At 39.5% G+C, this 22,663-nt stretch overlaps 2 protein-coding genes across 2 annotated transcripts in view; both read left to right on the top strand.

Annotated features, from left to right (window-relative positions):
- Window positions 1–1,359: 1,359 nt before the first annotated feature.
- LOC131357512 (olfactomedin-4-like) lies at window positions 1,360–4,418 on the top strand. The gene is made up of 5 exons (XM_058396497.1): window positions 1,360–1,523; window positions 1,746–1,868; window positions 2,148–2,366; window positions 2,872–3,025; window positions 3,366–4,418. The coding sequence occupies exons 1-5, from the start codon at window positions 1,467–1,469 to the stop codon at window positions 4,193–4,195; spliced, it is 1,383 nt and encodes a 460-aa protein (XP_058252480.1). The 5' UTR covers window positions 1,360–1,466; the 3' UTR covers window positions 4,196–4,418.
- A 13,101-nt stretch (window positions 4,419–17,519) lies between these two features.
- Window positions 17,520–22,663, top strand: part of smpd3 (sphingomyelin phosphodiesterase 3) — a 45,883-nt gene continuing 40,739 nt past the window's right edge. The window contains exon 1 of the mRNA XM_058397707.1: window positions 17,520–17,667. The gene's annotated coding sequence lies outside the window, so the exon portion shown is untranslated. The remainder of the gene's footprint in view (window positions 17,668–22,663) is intronic.

The raw sequence follows: 22,663 nt of genomic DNA, 5'->3' as shown, positions 1-22,663 counted from the left end.
ACCACATGATTTTCAGTATAGCATTTGACTGAAACTTTATTTGATACCATAAAACGCTGCAACTGTAGCTACTTTAAATCTAAAGTACTTTTTTATTGTCTAATTTTTACACTTTGATGAAAAGTGTAATCTATATACAATACCTGTATTGATACACAATACTATTAGTTTAGCTATATGAGGTTTTCTCACTGTCTTATACTTCTCTCCATGTATGCTCAGAGTCTTCTTTGAAAGTAATGCTTCACAATCCCGGCTAAGAAAATAAAATGGTTTGCATCTAAAAGTGTGTTTTGGTTTTTAATGGCACACAAAAGGCGGCAATTCTTGCAGTTGTGTCTTTACTGGTTAGATCAATCCTGTGTTCTGGAGTAGACAAGCCACCATGATCAGGCACATGTTGACTGGGAGTAGAGGGTGAGTATTAAAATGCAATAAAACAAAGAACACCTCAGGTAAAGTAAAGGCTGAGTCAAACACAGTACTTGCATGAGTTAGAAACCCCAGTGAGCTCCTCCAGCTTTTTCCAGATCTGGTTCATGATCCAGTGACGAAGACCAACATCTAAAAAAATATCGAATAGTAAAATAATACTAAAATATTAACGGAATTTTACAAGGAGGTGAAAGAGCATGATTCAAGCAGAACATCACACAGCTACTGTTTTTCACAGTTCCACAAATGTATGATTACAAATCCAGATATTATTCACACACAATCTTATGCCAATAACATTCTCAGGAGAATCAAGACTTGGACCTTCAATCTTTTTGTTCTTAAGTTGTAACTAAGTAAATAAAATCAGCTCGGACACGTTCCATACTCTGACCGAACTGCAGACTCAACACTAAAATGTGATACAAGAGATTGACATATGTATTTACCAATCATCTAAACCACTTTTAAGGACTGCTGAATTCTCCTTTCTGATTGACCAGAAGGTGTTATATAATTTTAGCAGCTCTGGCAATAGTGCTGCTGTAAATCCATGCAAGATTCATATTAATATGCTAATACATTGCATTTCTAATGTAATTCTATAGTTCATGTACATTAACAGATAAATATGATGTGTGATGCACTATCAACCAAATCTGTTTGTAATCATGGGTATACATAAATATTTAAATAACGAAAGCAAGAACTTGGAAAAGACGTATTAGGAAGCGGAGGAACGAAAACTAGACCTGTTTTGAGATTGAGAACGTTTTAATTTCGACATGAACGTTTTTACAGTTACGCCAATGCCAAAACCAAGCTTTCCCCACATCCTCCTGTACTATGTCACTCCAGCCAAGAAAAGAAGCTTTCCATCTCTCACTTCCACAATTTCTGTAAAAACTGAAATTTCTATTAGTAGACCTTGATTTTGTAAGAGGAGGCCGTGATTTGCTTTCAGGCATCACCTAGACTTTTCCTCATATAAAGCTGCAACGTCTTCGCTCTTCTCGTCTTCTGAAACAAACATGAAACCGTCTCTGGTGTCCGCGTGGACGGCTGCATATTTCCTCGCCCTCTCTCAGGTGAGTTCCACAGCTACACTTTGAAAACAGATTTAAGATATTGGGTTGACATGTAAGGAATCATCTCATCACTGTTGTTCGTTTATAGACGTCACAGTCACAACCTGGGCAAAAAAGTGTATTCTATAATATATCTGCCGAATTGCCACATTCAAAGAAACTGGCGTGTCTCATGTACATTTGTAAGCGTGTATTTTTCATTTGAGATGTCTTTGCTGTTAGAGTGTGAGCGGAAAAGACTGTGTGTGTGAGCTGAAGAACTTGCAGCGTCCTTTCCCAACCGAGAAACTCGACACCATCCTTACTGAAGCTTCCCAATGCAACAGGAGCATCACTTCATCACAGGTGTGTGGCTTAAAGGACACTTTTATATACTTTAAACATTATGAAATTCATGAAGCTGACAGGTAAGGAATAAAACTGCTAGTGTTGTGCTATTAAAGGAAAAATAATTTACGGCATGAAAGTGTGAGTTATCGTAAGCACCGCAAAGTTAATTATTTTCATACAGGGGCACATCTTGTAGGGTTTTATTACTCTTCTATCACAGCACTTTGTCAACAGTTTGTATTACTGAATCTGTACTTTTGATCAGTTAATTCTCACTTAAAAATACATAAAAAGATAACAGAGGTGGATGTACTGATGCTGGGAGTGCAGCGGCGTCTGGATCAGCTGGAGAAGAGCGTGTCTGTGTTGGAGAATGAGGATGATGGTGATCTGTATGGAGCCGTGTCACTGAGAATCATCGAGCTCGAGCTCGCCGAGGTCCAGGTGCTTCTGGGTAAACTGAAGAACACCATCAAGTCCAACAAGCAGCTCAGTGAGATCACAGCAACCAAGGTGACTTACTGCACTGCATCACACCAGACCACACCACACCAGACCACACCACACCACACCAAACATCATCACAACATGCATCTTTATAAAGTACTAAGCTGGTGGCTATAACTAGCCAATCAGTAGCTACCTCATTTTTTTTTCTTCTCTGCCAAACATTCCTTGACATAGAGCCAAGGTTCTGAAAGTGCTGTCTGTATAGCACCACTAGATTTTGTCTTTTGTTTGTCTGCTTGGCAATTTCCACCACAAAATTCCCTGAATTTGAGTCCTAACCCCTCTCTGTTCATGACAGCTATGTGCTATCCCAGTGATCCAGACGGTCAGTAAAATGTTTTAACATTGTTTTACCTCGTTTGTATTATCTACATTTTAAATGAGGCTGTTTTACCTGAATGGTGCATTGTGTAAGTGATTGGTTTGCAATAATGATTGAATAAAAGCATCTGCTGAATGAATAATTAAGTAAGTAGATGATCATGATTGATGTTTTATCTGTCTGTAGCTGCAAAACATGACAGAGGGCATGCAGGAGCTGGAGGGCTTCGATCTTTCGTACGTGGTGAGCAAACAGCAAGAAAATCGGCGCATGAAGAGACAGTTGGCTGAGTGTCAGCAGGAGCTTCACACTACCCCTCAGACTCCCACTCTTCACCCACGTACGTACACTTTAGCATTTACCCTTACTTTCATATACTGTAATAAGGAACACACCAGCAAAAATACAGAACTTATCCTGTCATATTTGACATAAGACTGTGTGTGTTTCCTCCGGGTTTTCCAGTTTCCTTCCCAAGTAGGTGTAAGTGTGTGGAATGTCTTCCCATCCAGGATGTATTTCCACCTCAGTTTTCCCATGATAGAATCTGGACCAGGATCAAGTGGTTAGAGAAGATAATGAATGAAAACCTGTCATAGACTTGTTTACTCACGTCTCACTGCAGAAATGCAATATATAATAATACAACCTCTTCTTTGTGTGTGTGTGTATGAGTATAGGACGCTGTCCACAAGGCCAACTGGTCAATGTGAATGGCCCTAGAACTTACGGCCTCACCCAGTACGGAACCTCATACTCTTACGGCGCCTGGGGAAAAGACCCGAAACCCGCTCCAGGAAAGGAGGGCATGTACTGGCTGGTGGCTCTGACCAGAAGCAACGCTTATGCTAACTTTGTGCGGCATTATAGCAGTTTAAGCACTATACTGGGAGGTGTAGGTCCTGTGGATAGCCCCATCTCCTCCTCAAATCCCAGCACAAACACCATCGTGGGTCCTAATGTGGTGCAGTATGGAGACGCACTATACTATGGCTGCTATAATACACCATCTGTGTGTCGCTTTAACATCTCCACCCGCACCGTCACCAAAACACCACTTCCACAAAACTCCGGCTTCAATAACAAGTTTCCTTTCGGCCACTTGGACGCCACGTACATCTACACAGACTTGGATTTCGCCACAGATGAATCTGGTGTCTGGGTCGTCTACACAACACCGGACAATTTTGGCAACGTGATCCTTAGCGAGGTGTTAGAAGGAAGTCCTCCATCTTTGGGCCGGTCGTGGCGGACATCACTGCACAAGCGCACTGCCACTAACACCTTCATGGCATGTGGAGTGCTTTATGCCACACGCTTCCTGGACAAACAGACGGAGGAAATTTTCTACTCCTTCGACACGGAGACAATGGAGGAGCGTTACGATCTGAAGATCCACCTCAAGAAAATGCAGACCAACATCCAATCTCTGAATTATAACCCACGAGACCGAATGCTTTACGCCTACAGCAACTCGTACATCGTCTCGTATTATGCTGTCTTTCAGTAAATACATGCTCCTGTGATTACTGAATAAATGAATGAATCGGTCATACAGTGGTGTAACGATGATATGGCTCCTCTGTTCTATAGACACTGATTTATACCAACAGAAAATTAGCTTCTGTAAAATGTCATTGAATTGAATTTTTTCTTAAAGTTCTCTGTAGTTTCAGTTTGTGACTTTGTTCTATATTAAAGAAAGTTATGTATGTTCTTGTCAGAATCATACCTCTACAAACTCCAGTATTTTGAAAACACCTCTTGACCAATGAAACAAGGCTCCATGTTAATTACACTGACGTGTGATCTCAAATGATTATAGTTATCCAGCCATTTACAACTCCTACTGAGGAACATTTTTTATCCAACTGAGTAACATTTTGCTCTTTATACGTGTACTGACACAACGAAACCTATTGATTAAAAATACATATAGACATCAAACACAAATAAAATGTGCAGGACCAGGGATGGGAAACCACATAGAGTGTGAGCTCTTAAAAATAAGTACAAAGTGACATGACATGAGAACAGCCTATAGCCTGGGACACTGTCTGATTCTGTCCTGTTGTTATGAAGGTGATGTGTGTAATCAGTAAAAAAGTTTGAAAATGACAGAATTTGGGTGTGTATTCCACAGCAGCCATGTTTGTAGGCCAATTCTAAATTGTAGGCCATGCTGAATTCAGGGAAGTGTAGTTTCTATACAGATTCTAGCATTTATATATACATACACACATGCACAAACATGGATCAATAAGCTCAGCTCATGAGCACATGTATGTAATACGTGTCTTGGTGACCCAAAGTTCTCTTTTATCCTGACTGACCATAAGAACCTTAAATTCATCACAGTTTGCAAAAAGGCTAAACCCACACAGTTCAATTTCATGCTCACATCCGGCCTAGATTTTTTCCCTGATGACCACAAGAGGGCACCCTCCTACTGATATTTAACCACTTATTCCGTTACTCCACTCATTTGCTGCCTGAATGCTATAAAAAGCACACTGGATGCTAAGCATTAGTTTGTCAGTCGTTTGTGCATTTCTAGATAGCTTTTAATTGATGATGACAAAAGTAGTGGATTTAGCATCAAACTTTTTTTTTTTTTATATAGTTTTGACAAACTATAAAAAAGTGATCAGTGATTGGTCATTGGGAATAACAGAGATCGTGGTTAGTCATTGGGAATAACAGTGATCATGGTCAGTCATTGGGAATAACAGTGATCGTGGTTAGTCATTGGGAATAACAGTGATCATGGTCAGTCATTGGGAATAACAGAGATCGTGGTTAGTCATTGGGAATAACAGTGATCATGGTCAGTCATTGGGAATAACAGAGAACGTGGTTAGTCACTGGGAATAACCGTAATATGTGATTAGTCATTGGGAATAACAGTGATCAGTGATTAGTCATTGGGTATTAACAGTGTTCATGGTTAGTCATTGGGAATAACAGAGATCGTGGTTAGTCATTGGGAATAACAGTGATCGTGGTTAGTCATTGGGAATAACAGAGATCGTGGTTAGTCATTGGGAATAACAGTGATCGTGGTTAGTCACTGGGAATAACCGTAATAGGTGATTAGTCATTGGGAATAACAGTGATCAGTGATTAGTCATCGGGAATTACAGTGATCAGTGATTAGTCACCGGGAATAAAAGTGATCAGTGATTAGTCATTGGAGTAGTACAGTGACCGGTGACTGGTCACTGGGATTGGTTGTTGAGATCAACAGTGATCAGTGATTGGTGTCTGAGAATGATGGTGATCAGTGATTAACCCTTTGAAAAGAACAGGGAGCACTGATTGGTACTTACATGCTTGTACTATATGTACCTTTCAATATTTTATTACTTATTTTTCCTCCCCCTTTTCTGGCCCAGCCCACAGTAACAATAATGTTTACTAGTGACCAACAGACAAGCACACTCTCTTCAATCAACCTGAAAAGAAAGATAAACAGATAGATACAGAGAGAGAGAGAGAGAGAGAGAGAGAGAGCAGATGAAAATCAGAAAGAAAAGCAATTAGTCTCTACCCCATTAGCTAATAGAGACAATTGCAGCCATTTCATCTTCTATCAATATTCAAAGTGAGAGGTGGACAGAGAGAAAGAAGGATGGAGAGAGAAATCACCCCATATCTCCTCTCTCGCTTGTGTTAATGTTCCACAGCATTAGTGCTGTGAGTGCTGGTCTTCATCATGAATAACAGGCCATTATGTTTTTCATCCTCATGCTTAGCATTGTACACTTCCTGTTTATGTACTTCGTGCTTAGCAGAAAGGCTGGATAAGTGATGTGTTTTTTTCCGATCCTCAGGATGAGAGGAACACGACATTCGCTTAATGACTTGTATGTACAAAGCAACAGCTGGAACATTGATTTGATCAGGCCAGAGTTATTGGAGTTATTGGTATTATTTTACATTAAAAACACGCACACAAAGATAAAGAAATACAACTTTTCAGAACATTTTAAAATCCTTATGGGAAGAACTTTTAAACTCTACGTCCATCTAGCACTTACTGCCACATTCCCTAAACACTCAGCAAGCTGCTTTACACTTATATTACCATGTTGATCCCTAAAAACCTAACATGCTCATTAGGTAAAAAAATGACAGAGCTGTGTGTGTGTGTGTGTGTGTGTATGTGTGTGTGTCATATGGAACCCATTTGTACAAATACAGGGGGCAGCTAAAAGAGATGGTGTGGGAGACGGGACAGTGGAGAACAGAGAGATAAAAGCAAAAACGAAAGACAGGAGAGATACAGAAAAACAGAAGAAAGATACAGACAGTAAGATAGATAGATAGATAGATAGATAGATAGATAGATAGATAGATAGATAGATAGATAGATAGATAGATAGATAGATAGATAGATAGATAGATAGATAGATAGAGAAGATGAGAGATAGACGGCAAAGGGACAGGAAAAGCAGGTAAGAGACAGACACATAGAGGAATGTGAAGAAAGGAGGGATACAACCAGACAGAGAGAGAGAGAGAGAGAGAGAGAGAGACAGAGGGTGAGGAATGACAAGTGGAAAAGAGACAGACGGGAAAAGGCAGAGGATTGAAAGGAAATATGAGAGGAGGATGCAGAGAGAAAGAGAACAACATACAGTGAGAATGACAGAGAAGAAGCAGGAAATTTAAGGGGGGAAGGCAGACAGAGAAAAAGACTGATTAGAGAAAGGAAAGACAGGAGAGAGAGACAGACAGGGAGCAGGAGTGAGAGTAAATACAGGACAGACAGACAGACAGACATAGAAAATGAAAGACAGGTAAGATGGAAGCGAGAGACAGACACAGAAATGGACATAAGAACAAAATCAACATCTAAGAGAACTGAAAGACAGGATTGTATGAGTGTATGAGGAATATAGAGAGAGTGACAACGAAGTAACAGGAAAGATAGACAGTGAGAAAGACCTGCAGAACTAGGAAACAAAGTTGATCATGGAGGATAAATAAAGGAGAGGAGACAACGTAGAGAAAGAGACAGATATAGAGAGAAAGAGAGATATATAGAGAGAGATTAGTTGAGCAAGGAAACAGAAATTAGAGAGTGGGGGAAAAGCAGTGGAGAGAGACAGATGTAGAGAGACAGAGAGAGGGACATGATAATAACACAGTAGAGTGTGTGAGTGCAGGGCAGGGCTCGCGTCTCTCTACACTCCTTTACTGGAAATAGTGACGGGTGGAGCTCAGTCTGCAGCGCCAAAACATAATGACAAGTTCAGATATAAAAATAAACACTCGTTCTTTTACAAATCTGTAAGGAAATCCATGTTGAGGGTTAGGGGTATGGCTGGGTTACACACACACACACACACACAAATATGGATATCATTTAATTCTGTATCAAATAAAAAAGATCCTTTGTTAATATACATAAATACATATTATTTTAAACGGCATCAAATGATGACAAATCATTGGCAAACAGACCTGTGCTGCAAGCAACCCGTGGATTATTTCCAACGACGGCATGCATATTTGGCAGTGCAAACAGTTCTGATATTGATGTAGCAGCACTATAGAGCGTAGAACTCCCTCTTGCTGTCTCATGTTTGCAGGTTATGGGGTTAATACTGTTTACTTGAAGTCAGGGCTGAATTACAACATGAAATATTACTGGGAATTTGGCCCTCGGGGCAGATGATTTGATCAGTCAGTGTGATACGACTCCCAGGCCACATCACATACCCAGTAACACAATTTCAAACAACTATATATATATATATAGTCAAACAAAAATCTTAAAAGATTATCAAACGGAAGTTAATTTTTTATCTAGAGGAAACGTGTAGACACGTGTTAAGTGCTGGGACACTATTCATGTATTGAATGAAATGGAGATTAAGTAGAAAAATTCTACGTTTTTCTGACAACTATCTGCAATACACAGTGCGAAATTACAAAAAAAAAAAGAAAAAGCTTTGCACTTGACTCCCCCTTATATGATCAGTATATATTTACTAACTTAAAGTGTCTTTTTAATTAGCACACAGTGCAAAGCTAAATGAGCTGAAAAATCCCTTCAGTGAGAGCTACACTTTACAATGAACCCTGCAAACTTTTAATACATCAAGCACTTAAGCACTTAACCTCTCATGCGCCACATCCTGAAATTTTTTTGTTCACCTAAGTACTGCTGAAATGGATACCTTAAGAGCACTGTTAAAAACAACAGATGATAGTATAATGCTGTCTTTAATTGGTTTTGTTGCTAGGTGCTCTATTCCTCTTCTGCAGTTCAGCACGTAGCTGCAGAGTGTTTAATCACAGCACACAGGAACACATATAATATATATAATGAAGCTCTCAGGTGAGTGTTTGTACTGTGGATAAACTCACAAAGTGAAGAAGAATCTCCAAGATAATCAATCCATCCAGTCACACATCCATCCATCCATCCATCCAAGAAGTTAAGGTCTGAGTTCAAGCCCCAGCACTGCCAAGCTGCCACTGTTGGGCCCCTGAGTAAGACCCGCTAACATTCTCTGTTCCAGGGGCACTGCATCATGGCTGACCCTGTGCTCTGACCCTAACTTCCAAAGCTAGCAGATGCAAAGAAATAATTTCATTGTGCTGTAATATATATATTTTTATAATAAAGGCTTATTCTTTGTACATCCATCAGGCTGTGTGTTCTAAGTACTTCACGATCCATCCATCAAAACATCCATCAGCCTTTCTTTTCTCTGGACTTTACCATCCATTTAAGCATAAATCCGTCCAACTATCCAACCCCCAGATGTTCTGTTATAAGGACTTCAATAGGTCCATCACTCCCTTCATCCTTCCATCCATCTATCCACTAGGCTGTCTGTTTGAAGGACTTCACAATCCATCCATCCATCCATCCAGCCATCCATCAATCTACCAAAATTCTGTTCTAAAGACTACATCAATCCCTAAATCTTTCCATCTAGCAATCCATTCATTCCTCTGTTTGCTCTAAGGATTTGTCCAACCGATCTTTTTATTTATTTATTTCTTTATTTATTTATTCACCCATCAGCCTATCAGTTCATCCATCCATCCATCTTTCCCTCCATACTTGACAGACTATCTATCCATCCATCACTCCCTCCATCCTCCCATCCATCTATCCACCAGGCTGTCTGTTCTAAGGACTTCACCATCCATCCATCCATCCATCCATCCATCCATCCATCCATCCATCCATCCATCCATCCATCCATCCATCCATCCATCCATCCATCCATCCATCCATCCATTACACCACCCTGTCACTGATTATTGTCCTATAACAGCATGCTGTCAAATGTTTTACTCTGTAGATCATTTACATTACCCTCTTATCTAATAATGTAGTAAAACAAAATCATAACATTCAAAGATGCAATTTTTCCCCCGGACGAATTTAGGACCCAGTTTCATTTCATCATGAAAAATCATCTGTAATAATGATTGCTCATGTGGGTGAATTAACATGGTGTAACTGACTGTAAATGACATAACACTATAAGATGCTCATACTATTTGATAATAATACAGGAGTTCCAGGAAGTTGGGAGTAATCCAATGAGGTCATGTGAGCTGCTGAGTGGAGGGTTATGTGAATGACAGCGCTGGGCTGATAAAGCTCCCTAATCTCCTTATGTTTCCACACAGACTCTCCACTCATTCACCTCCACTGATATTTAATCAAAACCTGGTGTACTCCAGCTGGTACGAGGGCAGGAAACCAGTGGCAGCACACAATCACAAAAACAAACACACAAGCCAGGGTTTTCAACACCATCGCACATGCTTAAATGTGATGTAGAAGATACCCTGCAAGTAGGTAAAAGCACTAGTGACTAGTTACCTCCAGGGCAGTCAGGTCTCCAGGCTAAACTCAGCATGAGGAGCTCATTGCTAGCAGCACATGGAAGCAACCAGCACAAAGTCAACAAGTACTAAAAACACAAGGGGTAAAAATCACAATTCCATAAAAACTTTTTGTCTGTTTGACTCAATTTCAAACCAGTCTATTGTTAAGCATACGACACTTAGGAATTTCATGCTTTCTGGCTTCCTTCAACCCTGAAATGCTTTTTTTGTTCAGTGCCGAAGTGGCTGGGTTTCTCAATTGAATTCACACTGCTTTGTATTCAGTGCTGTACCCGGGCATGATGACAGCTCCCGTACGTTTCTGCCTGTTTATTCATCCATTCGAGTTCGTCTCGGAAAACTCTGGTCACAAACCTGCCATCATTTACTCATAGAGCTGCCGGTTTTGTTCATTATCTCAGTCGGAGAAATAATGCTTCTCTGTTATAAATGTCGATATCGTTGGCTTATGGATTTGCATTTGAATGCGGTGCTCGCTTCAGCCACTGAGCTCAGTCTCATCTCACTTTCCACCCCCCTGCAGTAATGCAAAATATTGGCAAGCTAACTCTACCAGACCAGTGTGCCCAGGAGTGGAAGTGCATTCTTTATCATTTTTTTTGTCACTTCGTGGTATTTACTACAGTGGAGGACTAGAGAAATTACAGGAGTCTGAACTGACCGAGAGTCAGAGCAGCCTGAATATCATTTATTAAAAAGTCAATTAGGCCCTGCAAGGGGGCAGCAACAAAACAACAGAATTGTAATGGACCACGAGAAGTGATGTAATGATGTAATTTTCATCTGAACCCTGAGCTCACGGTCTGAGTCTGAGTCACACTTACTGAAGACTTTAGAGAACTGAATGTCTAAGTCTGAAGCTCTGGGCTCAGCGTCTCACCCTCTCTGCTTTTGTTATGCTCGGCTCCTGTACTCCTCATACCAAAGGAGAGAGAGAGACAGGCAGACAGACAGATACATTTTTTAGCCCGAAAGCTCACATATTGTTTGCTGTGCTTCTATAAAAATGCATAAACAAATGAGTGTTTCTCTCATACATCATGCTTCTCAGGCACAGCTGCTTTGAAGTGATCTTTCATCCATCGTTTCTCACTTGAAGATACAGGGATACACACCACTATTACGCATTCTATTTTCTGCTTGAACGAAAGTATCGCTGCTCGATCTCTAGCTGAGAGTGCAAAAAAAAAAAAAGAAGTGGCCTTTTCAAAAAACACTCCTGCGTGCTTGAGAACTATCTGCAATCAAGTGCATCAGCTGAACGTACATGCAACCATCAATCAGGGTCAGTCCTAATCCACATACTGGGAAAGAACAAACAAACACAATCGGTGATGTGATCCAACATAAATTAAGAAAAATACCACAGCCATGGTCGTACTGTAGTAGTATTTTGAAGATATAAAACCTTGGGCCAAATTTAGTTCAAGATACATATTCTGGGTGTTTTTCTGAACTGTAAATAAAATGGTACGACATTTATTCAGCTGAGAAAAACTAAAGAAAAGTACATGCAAAAGTGTTTTTTCATTGTAATTTTTTCCGTGTAAACTCAAACACAGTGGTGATTTACATTCAAACTGGTCTATGACAGAACACAAGCATGAACCAGCTTCAGAACACACACACACACACACTTCAAACATATATCAGCACTTCTAATTTACTTCTTAATGTCTGTAATCACAGGTCAGAGTTCTAGATTACATAGAACCTTAAACTAAAATAGCAGCAGGCCTATTTCACCACACAGGAATATGAGTATGAAAGAATGCACACACACACACAAACGCACACACAGAACACGCCTAGATATGTTTGCGCAATGCGGGGAGGCATCTGTTGTTGTGAATTTCCAATCTGAGCTCCCACCTCAGCAATCTTTCTTTCAGAAGTGGCAAACACTAAATCCCAGGAGACATTTTGCTAGCTGTGCTCCGAGCGCTCTCCAGTTAGTCAGACAGACAAATATATCGATTACTTCTGAAACTTAAGACTGTGGGAAACAATCTGCGGTCCTGTATGGACTCCATTTTGCCAGATTGAATTTCTCATGCCAGTTACCTTCAGTCATCAGTTACACAAGTCCATGAAGTGTGTTTTTATTAACTGTAATTAATTTGGCTCAGTGTCAATCATAACTGAGTCAATATCAGGAGATGGTCCGTCCCAAATATTATGCTACTGCCCGTTTTGAAAGGCTTAGACTGCTATTCAGTGTGTCCAATGGACTGGCCATATTAAATAGATAGATAGATAGATAGATAGATAGATAGATAGATAGATAGATAGATAGATAGATAGATAGATAGATAGATAGATAGATAGATAGATAGATAGATAGATAGATAGATAGATAGATAGATAGATAGATAGATAGATACTTTATTCATCCCAAATGGAAATTTATTACCCAGAACACACTGAGCAGAGCAGAATGACACACTGCTTAACTAATCACTATTTAGCCTAAGTGCTACTGATTAGGCTACTATAGAGCTGATGTTTCCTTTTCTTCTTCATGACACATCTATATACACTGTTCCCAAATACGTTTTAGGTTTAATGTCAGAACAGCTGAATTCTCAGCAAGGTTGAATGGTCAAATCTGACCGGTCGGGAAAGGTGCATTGCTTTCGTATAAAAGTGCGGCTCAGATTGTAGATCCAGTTGTAACATGAACCTAAGATTTATACTAAACAGATTTTAAACACATCTTGTTGATGTGGTGACATTTCTTAGGCAGCCTCTATAAGTGTCTTAGATCAAATTGTACCAGCACACAGAAAGAAATAGTATTCTTGAATAATATGGAATGTCAGAGTAAGAATTTACATTGTCTTCTGATCACTGATGACATAAGAACCGTTCGTCTTAATGGACTCAGGACTAGAGTTGTTAATAATTCATTAATGATCCATTAAGTGAGTTTTAAAGCCTAACTCTTTAAACTGGTGTCTCTATAAGATACTGGAAAGTGAGTCAAAGATATGCAGTTTTAAGTACATGATGATTTGATGCCTGCATCCTCCCACCCTCCCCCCTTATTATTAAAATAATAAATAAAGAAATAAATAAGGTAAATAAATGTGATGCTGGGGCTTGTACCCCGATCTTCTGGTCAACAACCTAGAGCCATTAACCACTTGAGCTACCACCATCCTGTTGACATTCCAAATGACCGGTTGATGACCGTTGATGTACCAAATGACATTTCCATTACATTCATGTTGAATAGTCAATTATTTTTCAAGTAATTTGTTAAGTCCCAGCTGAGGAGAGAGGTTTCTCAGCTGTCTGATAGAAAAATAGCCCAGATTTTCATACCAGATTATGATCCCTTCTGTTTATTTATGCTGTTACAAATAACCTACTTCAGGGCGTCCAGTGATCGGAGCATGAAACTAAAATAAAACAAAATAAAAGCACAATTCATTTACAGTCACTGAACACGCTTCTTTTACTCTGGTTTACGTACACCATATGCTAGGAGTTAGGTGTAAATGTTAAATTATAATAACTTAAGGCTATGTTGAATTAGCAGTTAAGGTGGAGGAGCAGGAGGAAGAAGGATAAGTGTATAATCGAAGTGGTGCATCCTTTGTGTGTAGGAGCTCAACAAAGTTACCCCTGAGAGCCTGGGTGGTAAAAATGACCAAAACTGCTCGTTATGCTCGGCAGGAACATCACTGTGCAGACTTACGGCTCTGACCTCCACCCTGAGTCGTCAATTTCAGCTACATACAATCCTAAAACGAGAGGAAAAAATGGAAACTAACTAGGTAGGCATAGTGACCTAGAGATCCCACAGCGGTGAAAAGATTTGTTTTCTAGAACAGCGGCTCTAACTAAAAATCACAGGTTTATATTAATGCACTTGTTACCATTTCTATAGCAACAGCTTACGATGAGGAGAATTAATCCAGCATTTATGGAAGGAGTCTCCAGTTTTAGCACTTTGTAACAGCACTATGGGAGCAGGTGAGGAAAACACTGTTTATAGCTGCTGTAATGTAAGGATGAACAGTAAATAACTAGGTTTTTGAAAGTTCAATCATAAATGGATAAAAAGATGAGGTGTTTATTAATAAATAAATTGTTGTAAGAGTTGGCAAGTTTTGTCGCAGTAATATGTTAAAAACCTAAAATCAGTCAATATATACCAGGTCTTAGTTTAATTAATAGCTTCATTATAAGCTTTTAAACAATGTTTCTAATATATATATATATATATATATATATATATATATATATATATATATATATATATATATATATATGAAGTATGCTCTTGTAACCATGGAAACGTGCGTGTCGGTTACACATCGCATCACGCGCAGTGCTAATTCGAGCTCCTCACGTGCGCCTTGCTAGCGCGCGCTGCTGCTCTCTGTGGAAACAAGGATGCAATGTTTCTGTCAGTCATTTCAGTAGATTAAGAGCACATTTATTTAGTATGAGATTTATATTCTATCCAGGGCGTAGAGAAAGATAGTAGTAGTGGTCCAAAATCCGAGGTTGTAAAACGCTTGGGTGGGGTTTTGATCAAATGAGTTTGTGCCCCGCTAGTTACCTCACTATGGAAAGCCAAAGAGAACAAAACGCACACATCTTCATGACTAAATCTTTGATTTGTATTCCCCTCAGCCTCTGAGTATACTAAAACGCTGTCAGAAATGATTAGGACTCATGCTTTAACAATGAAAATCACGTTTTCTGCTAAACACATATAAGGTTTGTCCCAAATCGCACACACTGGCACTATACTATGCCATTTTGTATCATAAATAGTGTGAATAGCGTGTTCACACTTCAAGTACCTGGATGATTCAAGATTCAAGAAGCTTTATTGTCATTTCAAACCACATAAATGATGTACTTATTCAACCGTAAAAAAACAAAAATGTTTGGACACTCAACCGTCGCACTTTTCTTATGTAGCTGGAAAAGGGGCGGGGCTACCAGATGTTGACGCTGAACGAGAATTTTTTTTTAAGATGGCTGAAGACAATGCGGTGGATGAGACGTCTGTAAATTGTCTTTTCAATTATCTGATGCGTGATTTCATTATTTTTTTTTATATTTCACTGTGTTCTTCCAAAGCTAGCAGCATCGCATTTGCCTGATTTGATGCCATTTATTGTCAACTGGGAATCTTAATAGAATATTTCCATTAAGATAAAAAAAAAAGTCAGATTTATGATATTACTTCTAAAATTCATACGCTACACAGATGTCTATCATCAATTAGCTTTAGAAAGAGAAACTCAAACGCTATAAAAACTGTTTGCTATGTGAGTATTTGCTCTAGGGTTTGGGGTTGGGGTTTTTTTGTTTTTGTTTACTGTATAGTGAAAGTTTTCAAGCCTTTTAGAATCAATTTCAGCCTTTTTTTCTCTGGGTGAAATGGCTTTTAGCCCATTCCCCAAAGCAATTTAAGGACATTTGCTAGAAACCATAATAGCCACACTGACTAAGTGTTATCACTTGAGCTAAAAATAAGGATTTAAACATAGCAATTTCCCACCACCACTGTCATTTAGACCCAACAAACCCCCCCTTCCATTGTCCACCACATCTATCCATGTAGAACAGAGAGGAAGATCAACAGGAAATCTTCATAGCCATGCAAATGTCTTTATTCCTGTTGATTGTGGATTTGCATGTAAGATATCTAGATGTCCAAACTTCCTTTCGTTTCTGTTCCCTTTTTTTCTGGAGTGTGTTAAATAATTTTACTTAACCATTAACCACCTACATTGTTTATTATCTTATTTTTTTGCTGTGTTATGGATTTTGTTGATTAGCTTTTTGAATCATTAAAAACTGTACTGCATCAGAGACATTATTCAGCAACAAAAAATTTGTGTAATATATATATTTTTATTTTAAATATTTTTTTGCTCAAAGTATTAAATAATTTAATTAATGCATTTCTAAACAATGATTAATAAATAAAAATAATAAATATAATAATAAAATAACTATAACCTGCTAATAGGTCAAAATAAAAATATACAAATTATACTCTATATTCTACATTTTATTTTCTATACATTTGTTGTTGTTGTTGTTGTTGTTGTTGTTATGATTGGCACAGAGGTTAAGTTACTGTACTGTCTGTGTGGAGTTTCTGCTCATCTTCTCCCCATGATCACATTGGTTTCCTCCGGGTTCTCTGGATTCTTTCCATCTCACAAAAACATTGCATTTGACTGATGTCCCATCCAAGGTGAATTTTCTCGTCCCATGACCAATGTTCCCAGAATTGGCTCTGAATCCGCAATAAAGCAGAATAAAGGAATAACTAGAATATTTATTTGCAAATAAACAACCAAATAATTTAACGACCACTAAGAGGAGGCTTCCCAGATAGTCGAATGAAGGCCAAGCTGAACTAATTAAATGGCTGGAATTAGGTGCAGCTCCTGATTGGGTTAGATGAAACAATGAAGACCATATGAATACAAATGAATAAGTTATATTCTATGTACACACACACACACACACACACACACACAAAGCAATGTCTTCAATGTTGAATTATTCCTTACAGCATATATCCTGTTTATCTGAAAACCAGGGGCAGACTTAGTGATTTGGGGGCCCTAAGCGATTCCATGTATGGGAATCTCACACGTGCAGTACGATAGGAACGTTCCACTATTCATGAATCATGGGGGGGCCCCACATTTGAAAAGATGTAATAATAACGTTAAAATCGTAATGGTTATAGACAGACATTATAATATATGGTGTGCTTCTTGGTATTGGTCGGGGCCCTCTAATTCCCCGGGGCCCGCCCCTGCTGAAAACAATGAACAATCTGGTTGATTTAAAAACGGAGAATTATAATCTTTTGACCCTCGTAGCCTTCCATATTCAGTGGGCGTGGTTTGAGGTTCGTATGGGATGACGTCAACGGCGCTGTTCAAAGCGCGCTGGTGCTGGAGAGAGAAGCGCCACGCATCCGCTCTTCAGCCGCTCGATCAGCGTGGACAGAAAGAAAGAGGGGGGGAGAAAAATCGGGTACTGGGTTCTGATACCGAGAACCGGAGCAGGAAATTCAGGAGATTAGACCCACCGGAAGCATGAAGTGTGAGTATGATTCTTCTCAAAACAGGATAAAGTTGGGGAGGGGAGATGATGGGTGGTGTGGATGGATTTAGTCTGGATTTCTTCCACGTTGCCACTGTGGCACACACATACACACACACACACACACATACACACACACACGCACACACACACACACACACACACACCAGGGCCTGATATTGTGCCCTATATATATGACATATAAAGCACAACATTCCTTGTTTTTCTGTAATGTTCCTGCCTGATTGTGCGCCAAGAAATTTGCATAAAAGAGCTCATGATCTCAGGAACCGCACCATTCCTTTTGTCTTCTGTACCTTTAGTTTGTATCATCATCTGGAAAGGTGTGTGTAGGGTCTGACTCCAGTGGTCTTCAGGTTCAATTCCGCACCTTAATCATTGTTAAGTGCGCGCTTTATCCATGTTACCATCTAACAGGTGCACATTAAAGGTACAGGAGATGTTCCCTGGAGGGTACCACCCCAGTGACGAGGACAGGCACCCGAGTTAGTTTCGTACCCTTGTATTCTCTCTATGTGTGTCTATGTGTGTGTGTGTGTGTGTGCGCGCGCGCGCGCTGCAGCTTCACCTTTACCGACCTGTCAGTTTTGGCTACATGTGAACGAAATCATTTGAATGTTGATTTGCATGGCTGTAAGACAAAGCCGGGAGCAGGTGTGTGTGTGTGTGTGTGTGTGTTTATTGGCCTGTTTGTGGGACTGTACAATAAATAATAGACCAGTTTACAGTAGGCCAGATTTAATGTCAGTTTTTTTTTGTCGCTGAGGTGAAACTTTTCATGCACGCCTTGTAACTTTAGTGTTTATCTTTCTGGCTCTTCTGATAAGGCAGAAGCTATGCACAAGGAAACGGTGTACGATTGATGGTACGCTTTTAGGGGGGAAATGGATTATAGGGATTCTACATAGAACCCTGGAATTCTATACTTAGCTCCAAAAGGGTCCCCTGGTGTTAATTTTGTCTGCACATGGATTGTTATTACACTGTTATAACACAGATGGTACTGAATCTGATTTGATCAGAAGGTGTTGCTCAATAACCTTTTAATATATCAAGTAAGCGTCGCCATAGTAACAACACATTCGCAGGGTCTCTAACAATTACTGTAAGAGGAAACGCATAAAACATGCTGGAACAACGATTTTTCTGTTCGTGTGACGTTTATAGAAGGAGTCTCCAGTGTCAGAGCTGCGTAACAGTAATCCTCAGACCTGAGGAGTTGTGGGAAACGTGGGAACGAATGTTTATAGCTGCTGTAGTGTAATGAGAACTGGAACTGACTTGATTCACAGATGGTCATTGAATAAAATAAATTAGCATTAATTATAACAATAAAAGAATAAAAATTAAATGTAATTATTAAATGAAAAATTGTAATCATTGGTGTGTAAGGGGGGGGATACAGTGCATTATTTTGCTGCAACAACTTGTGTTTAGTTCTACTTTCTATATTATATTATATTATATTATATTATATTATATTATATTATATTATATTATATTATATTATATTATATTATATTATATTATATTATATTATATTATATCATATCATATCATATTATATTATGTTATGTGTCTCATTTGTCCCTTGGCTCCGGAGCCCTTTCATTTAATATTTTAATATCAAACCTCCTTTGTGCCTTTCCAGATGTGTCTATTGTGACTGTATTTGCCTTGCCGTGTTTCCCAGATGTTTGCCATGTTGTTTATTCATTACGCCACCTAAACGCTGTATATATTTATAATCAGCATGATGTACTCTCCGGTTGGACTAAATAGATGAGGTGTGGTTCTGCCTGTGTCAGCAATCCTCTTTTGTATTTTATACACTTACACACACACACACATGGCATATATGTGATGCAAAATAGGTTAACCCATGCACACTGTTGGGGATGACCTAAAAACACTAGTCAGTGTTGAATATGACTCACGAGCAGACTGAAATATTGATCTCTTTCTTTCACTCTCTCACTCTCTCTCTCTCTCTCTCTCTCTCTCTCTATCACACACACATGCACACGCACGCAGTGATAGTGTACCGTAAATCTCTAGACCATCCCCTACTGTTTAGTCTAATAATCCCACTGAGAGGAAGTACAGCAGTTTCTTTTTTCCTCAGCAGTCCACACTGCTCTGTATAATCTCAATGCACAGTCTCCGTCTCTCTCATCCCAGGACCTGTTTGTATTGTATACTGTAATGATTTATTATCCCGCTATACAGCATCGCCCAGAAGAGGACATGCTCCCTGGCGAGTCTTTTTCTCTTGTCGTCTCAGGCGGTTTTTCCTCCTTGCTGGTTTGTTCGTTACGGATCTAAGGACGTTGTCCTCACTCACAGATGATTCTGCAGGCAAAGCAAGGATCCTGTCTGGTTTTAGAAATCAACAGCTATTATAAATATTCCCCTAGCGTACAAAAAGGAAGTAATATGACAAGTTGTAGTAGCCTTTTTTTCTGAGAGGGTACATATAGAACACGTGTAAGGGGGGGTGTGTGCTTGATTGTGCTACATAGGTATTGTGAAAGGTGATGTACATGCAGTGAAATTGTGCTGTGATGAATTCTTGTATCTTTTTTATTGTATTTAACTTCTGTCTGGTGTCAGTAAAGCAGAAACAGGAAGTAATGGGATAAAAACTAATCGCTATTCCATGGTTCAGTTGAAGAGGATCAGGGACTCAGAGATCTGGATCGATCCGTGGCTCAAACACAACATTCACACTTCACTGGCCACAGAAAAGTCCAGGCTTAAATGAACCCGAGACTGGAAAATAAAGTACAAAAAAAAGAAGCTTTTCACACTTTTGCTGCGGTCTGAATCTGAGCCAGACTCTATCGAACCCTGGTCCATTTGTGGTTCTCTTATATCATCAACCATATCAACTCTTTTATTATTATTATTATTATTATTATTATTATTATTATTATTATTATTATTATTATTATTATTATTATTATTACATTATATTATGTTATATTTAGTAAGGCTTCTCACCTCTTCTGTGTTCCACAACGTTCCACTCCTGTTACACATAAACTAATGATCTCCTGATGACATCATTGAATAAAACACACACATGTGTAAACAAATCTTGCTGTAATATATTACTGGATTTAGATACACATATACCAATCAGGCATAACATTATGAACACCTGCCTGATATTGTTAGTTCGAGGCATGGATCCCTGAAGGTGTGCTGTGGTATATGTCACCAAGATGTTAGCAGCAGATCCTTTAAGTCCTGTTAGTTGTGAGGTGGTGCCTCCATGGATCGGACTTGTTTGTCCAGCACATCCCACGGATGCTGGATTGGATTGAGATCTGGGGAATTTGGAGACCAAGTCAACACCTCAAACCTGTTGTTCATTCCTGAACCATTTCTGCTTTGTGGCACGGTGCATTATCCTGCTGAAAGAGGCCACAGCCATCAGGGAATATCATTTCCATGAAAGGGTAGATGGTCTGCAACAATGCTTAGGTAGGTGGTACGTGTCAAAGTAACATCTACATGGATGGCAGGACCCAAGGTTTCCCGCAGAACATTGCCCAAAGCATGACCCTGCCTCCGCCGGCTTGCCTTCTTCTCATAGTGGATCCTGGTGCCATGTGTTCCCCAGGTAAGCGGTGCACACACACACGGCCATCCACGTGATGTAAACGAAAACGTGATTCATCAGACCAGGCCACCTTCTTCTGTTGCTTTGTGGTCCAGTTCTAATGCTCACATGCCCATTGTTGGCGCTTTCAGTGGTGCACAGGGGTCAGCTCCCCATATGCATCAATGAGCCTTGGCCGCCCATGACCCTGTTGCCGGGTCACCACTGTTCCTTCCTTGGACCACTTTTGATAGAAAGTGACCACTACAGACCGAGAACACCCCACAAAAGCTGCAGTTTTGGAGATGCTCTGATCCAGTCGTCTAGCCATCACATTTTGTCCTTGTCAAACTCGCTCAAATCATTTATCCTGCTTCTAACATTAACTTTGAGGACAAAATGTTCAATTGCTGCCTAATATATCCCACCCACTAACAGGTGCCATGATGAGGAGATAATCAGTGTTATTCACTTCACCTGGCACTGCTCAGAATGTTATGCCTGATCGGTGTATATGTGGATCAGGTCCAAACCTTCAAAACACATGGTATTTCTGCAGCATTCAAATCTGAAGAAAATTCTCATCTAAAACCAAAAACACGCAGCATGTTTGGTTCACTTCCTCTAATTGGATTGATTCAGGATTGTGTCACTTTATCACTGCATTCGCACCATGCTAGTGTCAACTCCACAGTACAATGAGGCTCTCAGACGGTCGAGCAAAGCAAGAATTTCAGATGCATTCAGAAGGTTCTAAGTAATTACATATCATTTGCAAATGACTCCTTGATTCAAATATTTTAGATAAATGCTGAATGATGACTCGCATGTATGACCCTTTTGTTGCTGTTGTTGAGGTTTCGTTTTTTTTTGCTGATATCTTCGTAATAAAATCAGAATGCCTCAAAGGAGTCTGGAGCTTTTTAACATTAGAGTCATTCTTTGAGCTGTTTTAGCATCAGAGTCATTCTTTGAGTCGTTCATGAATCATGATTCTGCTGATTCGTGCGCTCGACGCAGGTGTGTATGAGGCAGCATGGCGTGATCAGACAGGAGGAGATCGGTTATCAGGATAAAAAACAATCAATCTTCTAAATGAAAAACAGAAAAAAACATGAAAAATAACATGAATTTGTGGTATTTGTGAGTTATTTAAATATATTTTATATAAAAATGTGTTTATTTGTTCATTAGGGCAGAAGAATGAATCGGTCTTAGATGTAGTTAGCCAACGAAGAACAATTACTGGAAAAATATCATACTTTTTAGGAGGAAAAAATAGCAGTGAGTCACTTGGAAGCTTAATGAGTCGACTCATTAGTGAGCTGAGTCAAATGGACTGATTCACTGGAAAGAGGCACAATTTGA

This window comes from Hemibagrus wyckioides, linkage group LG08 (assembly GCF_019097595.1).
Source record: "Hemibagrus wyckioides isolate EC202008001 linkage group LG08, SWU_Hwy_1.0, whole genome shotgun sequence".
Classification (NCBI taxonomy): Eukaryota; Metazoa; Chordata; class Actinopteri; order Siluriformes; family Bagridae; genus Hemibagrus; species Hemibagrus wyckioides.
The sequence above is the reverse complement of the archived record's forward strand: the minus strand, read 5'-3'. Positions and strand labels throughout refer to the sequence as shown.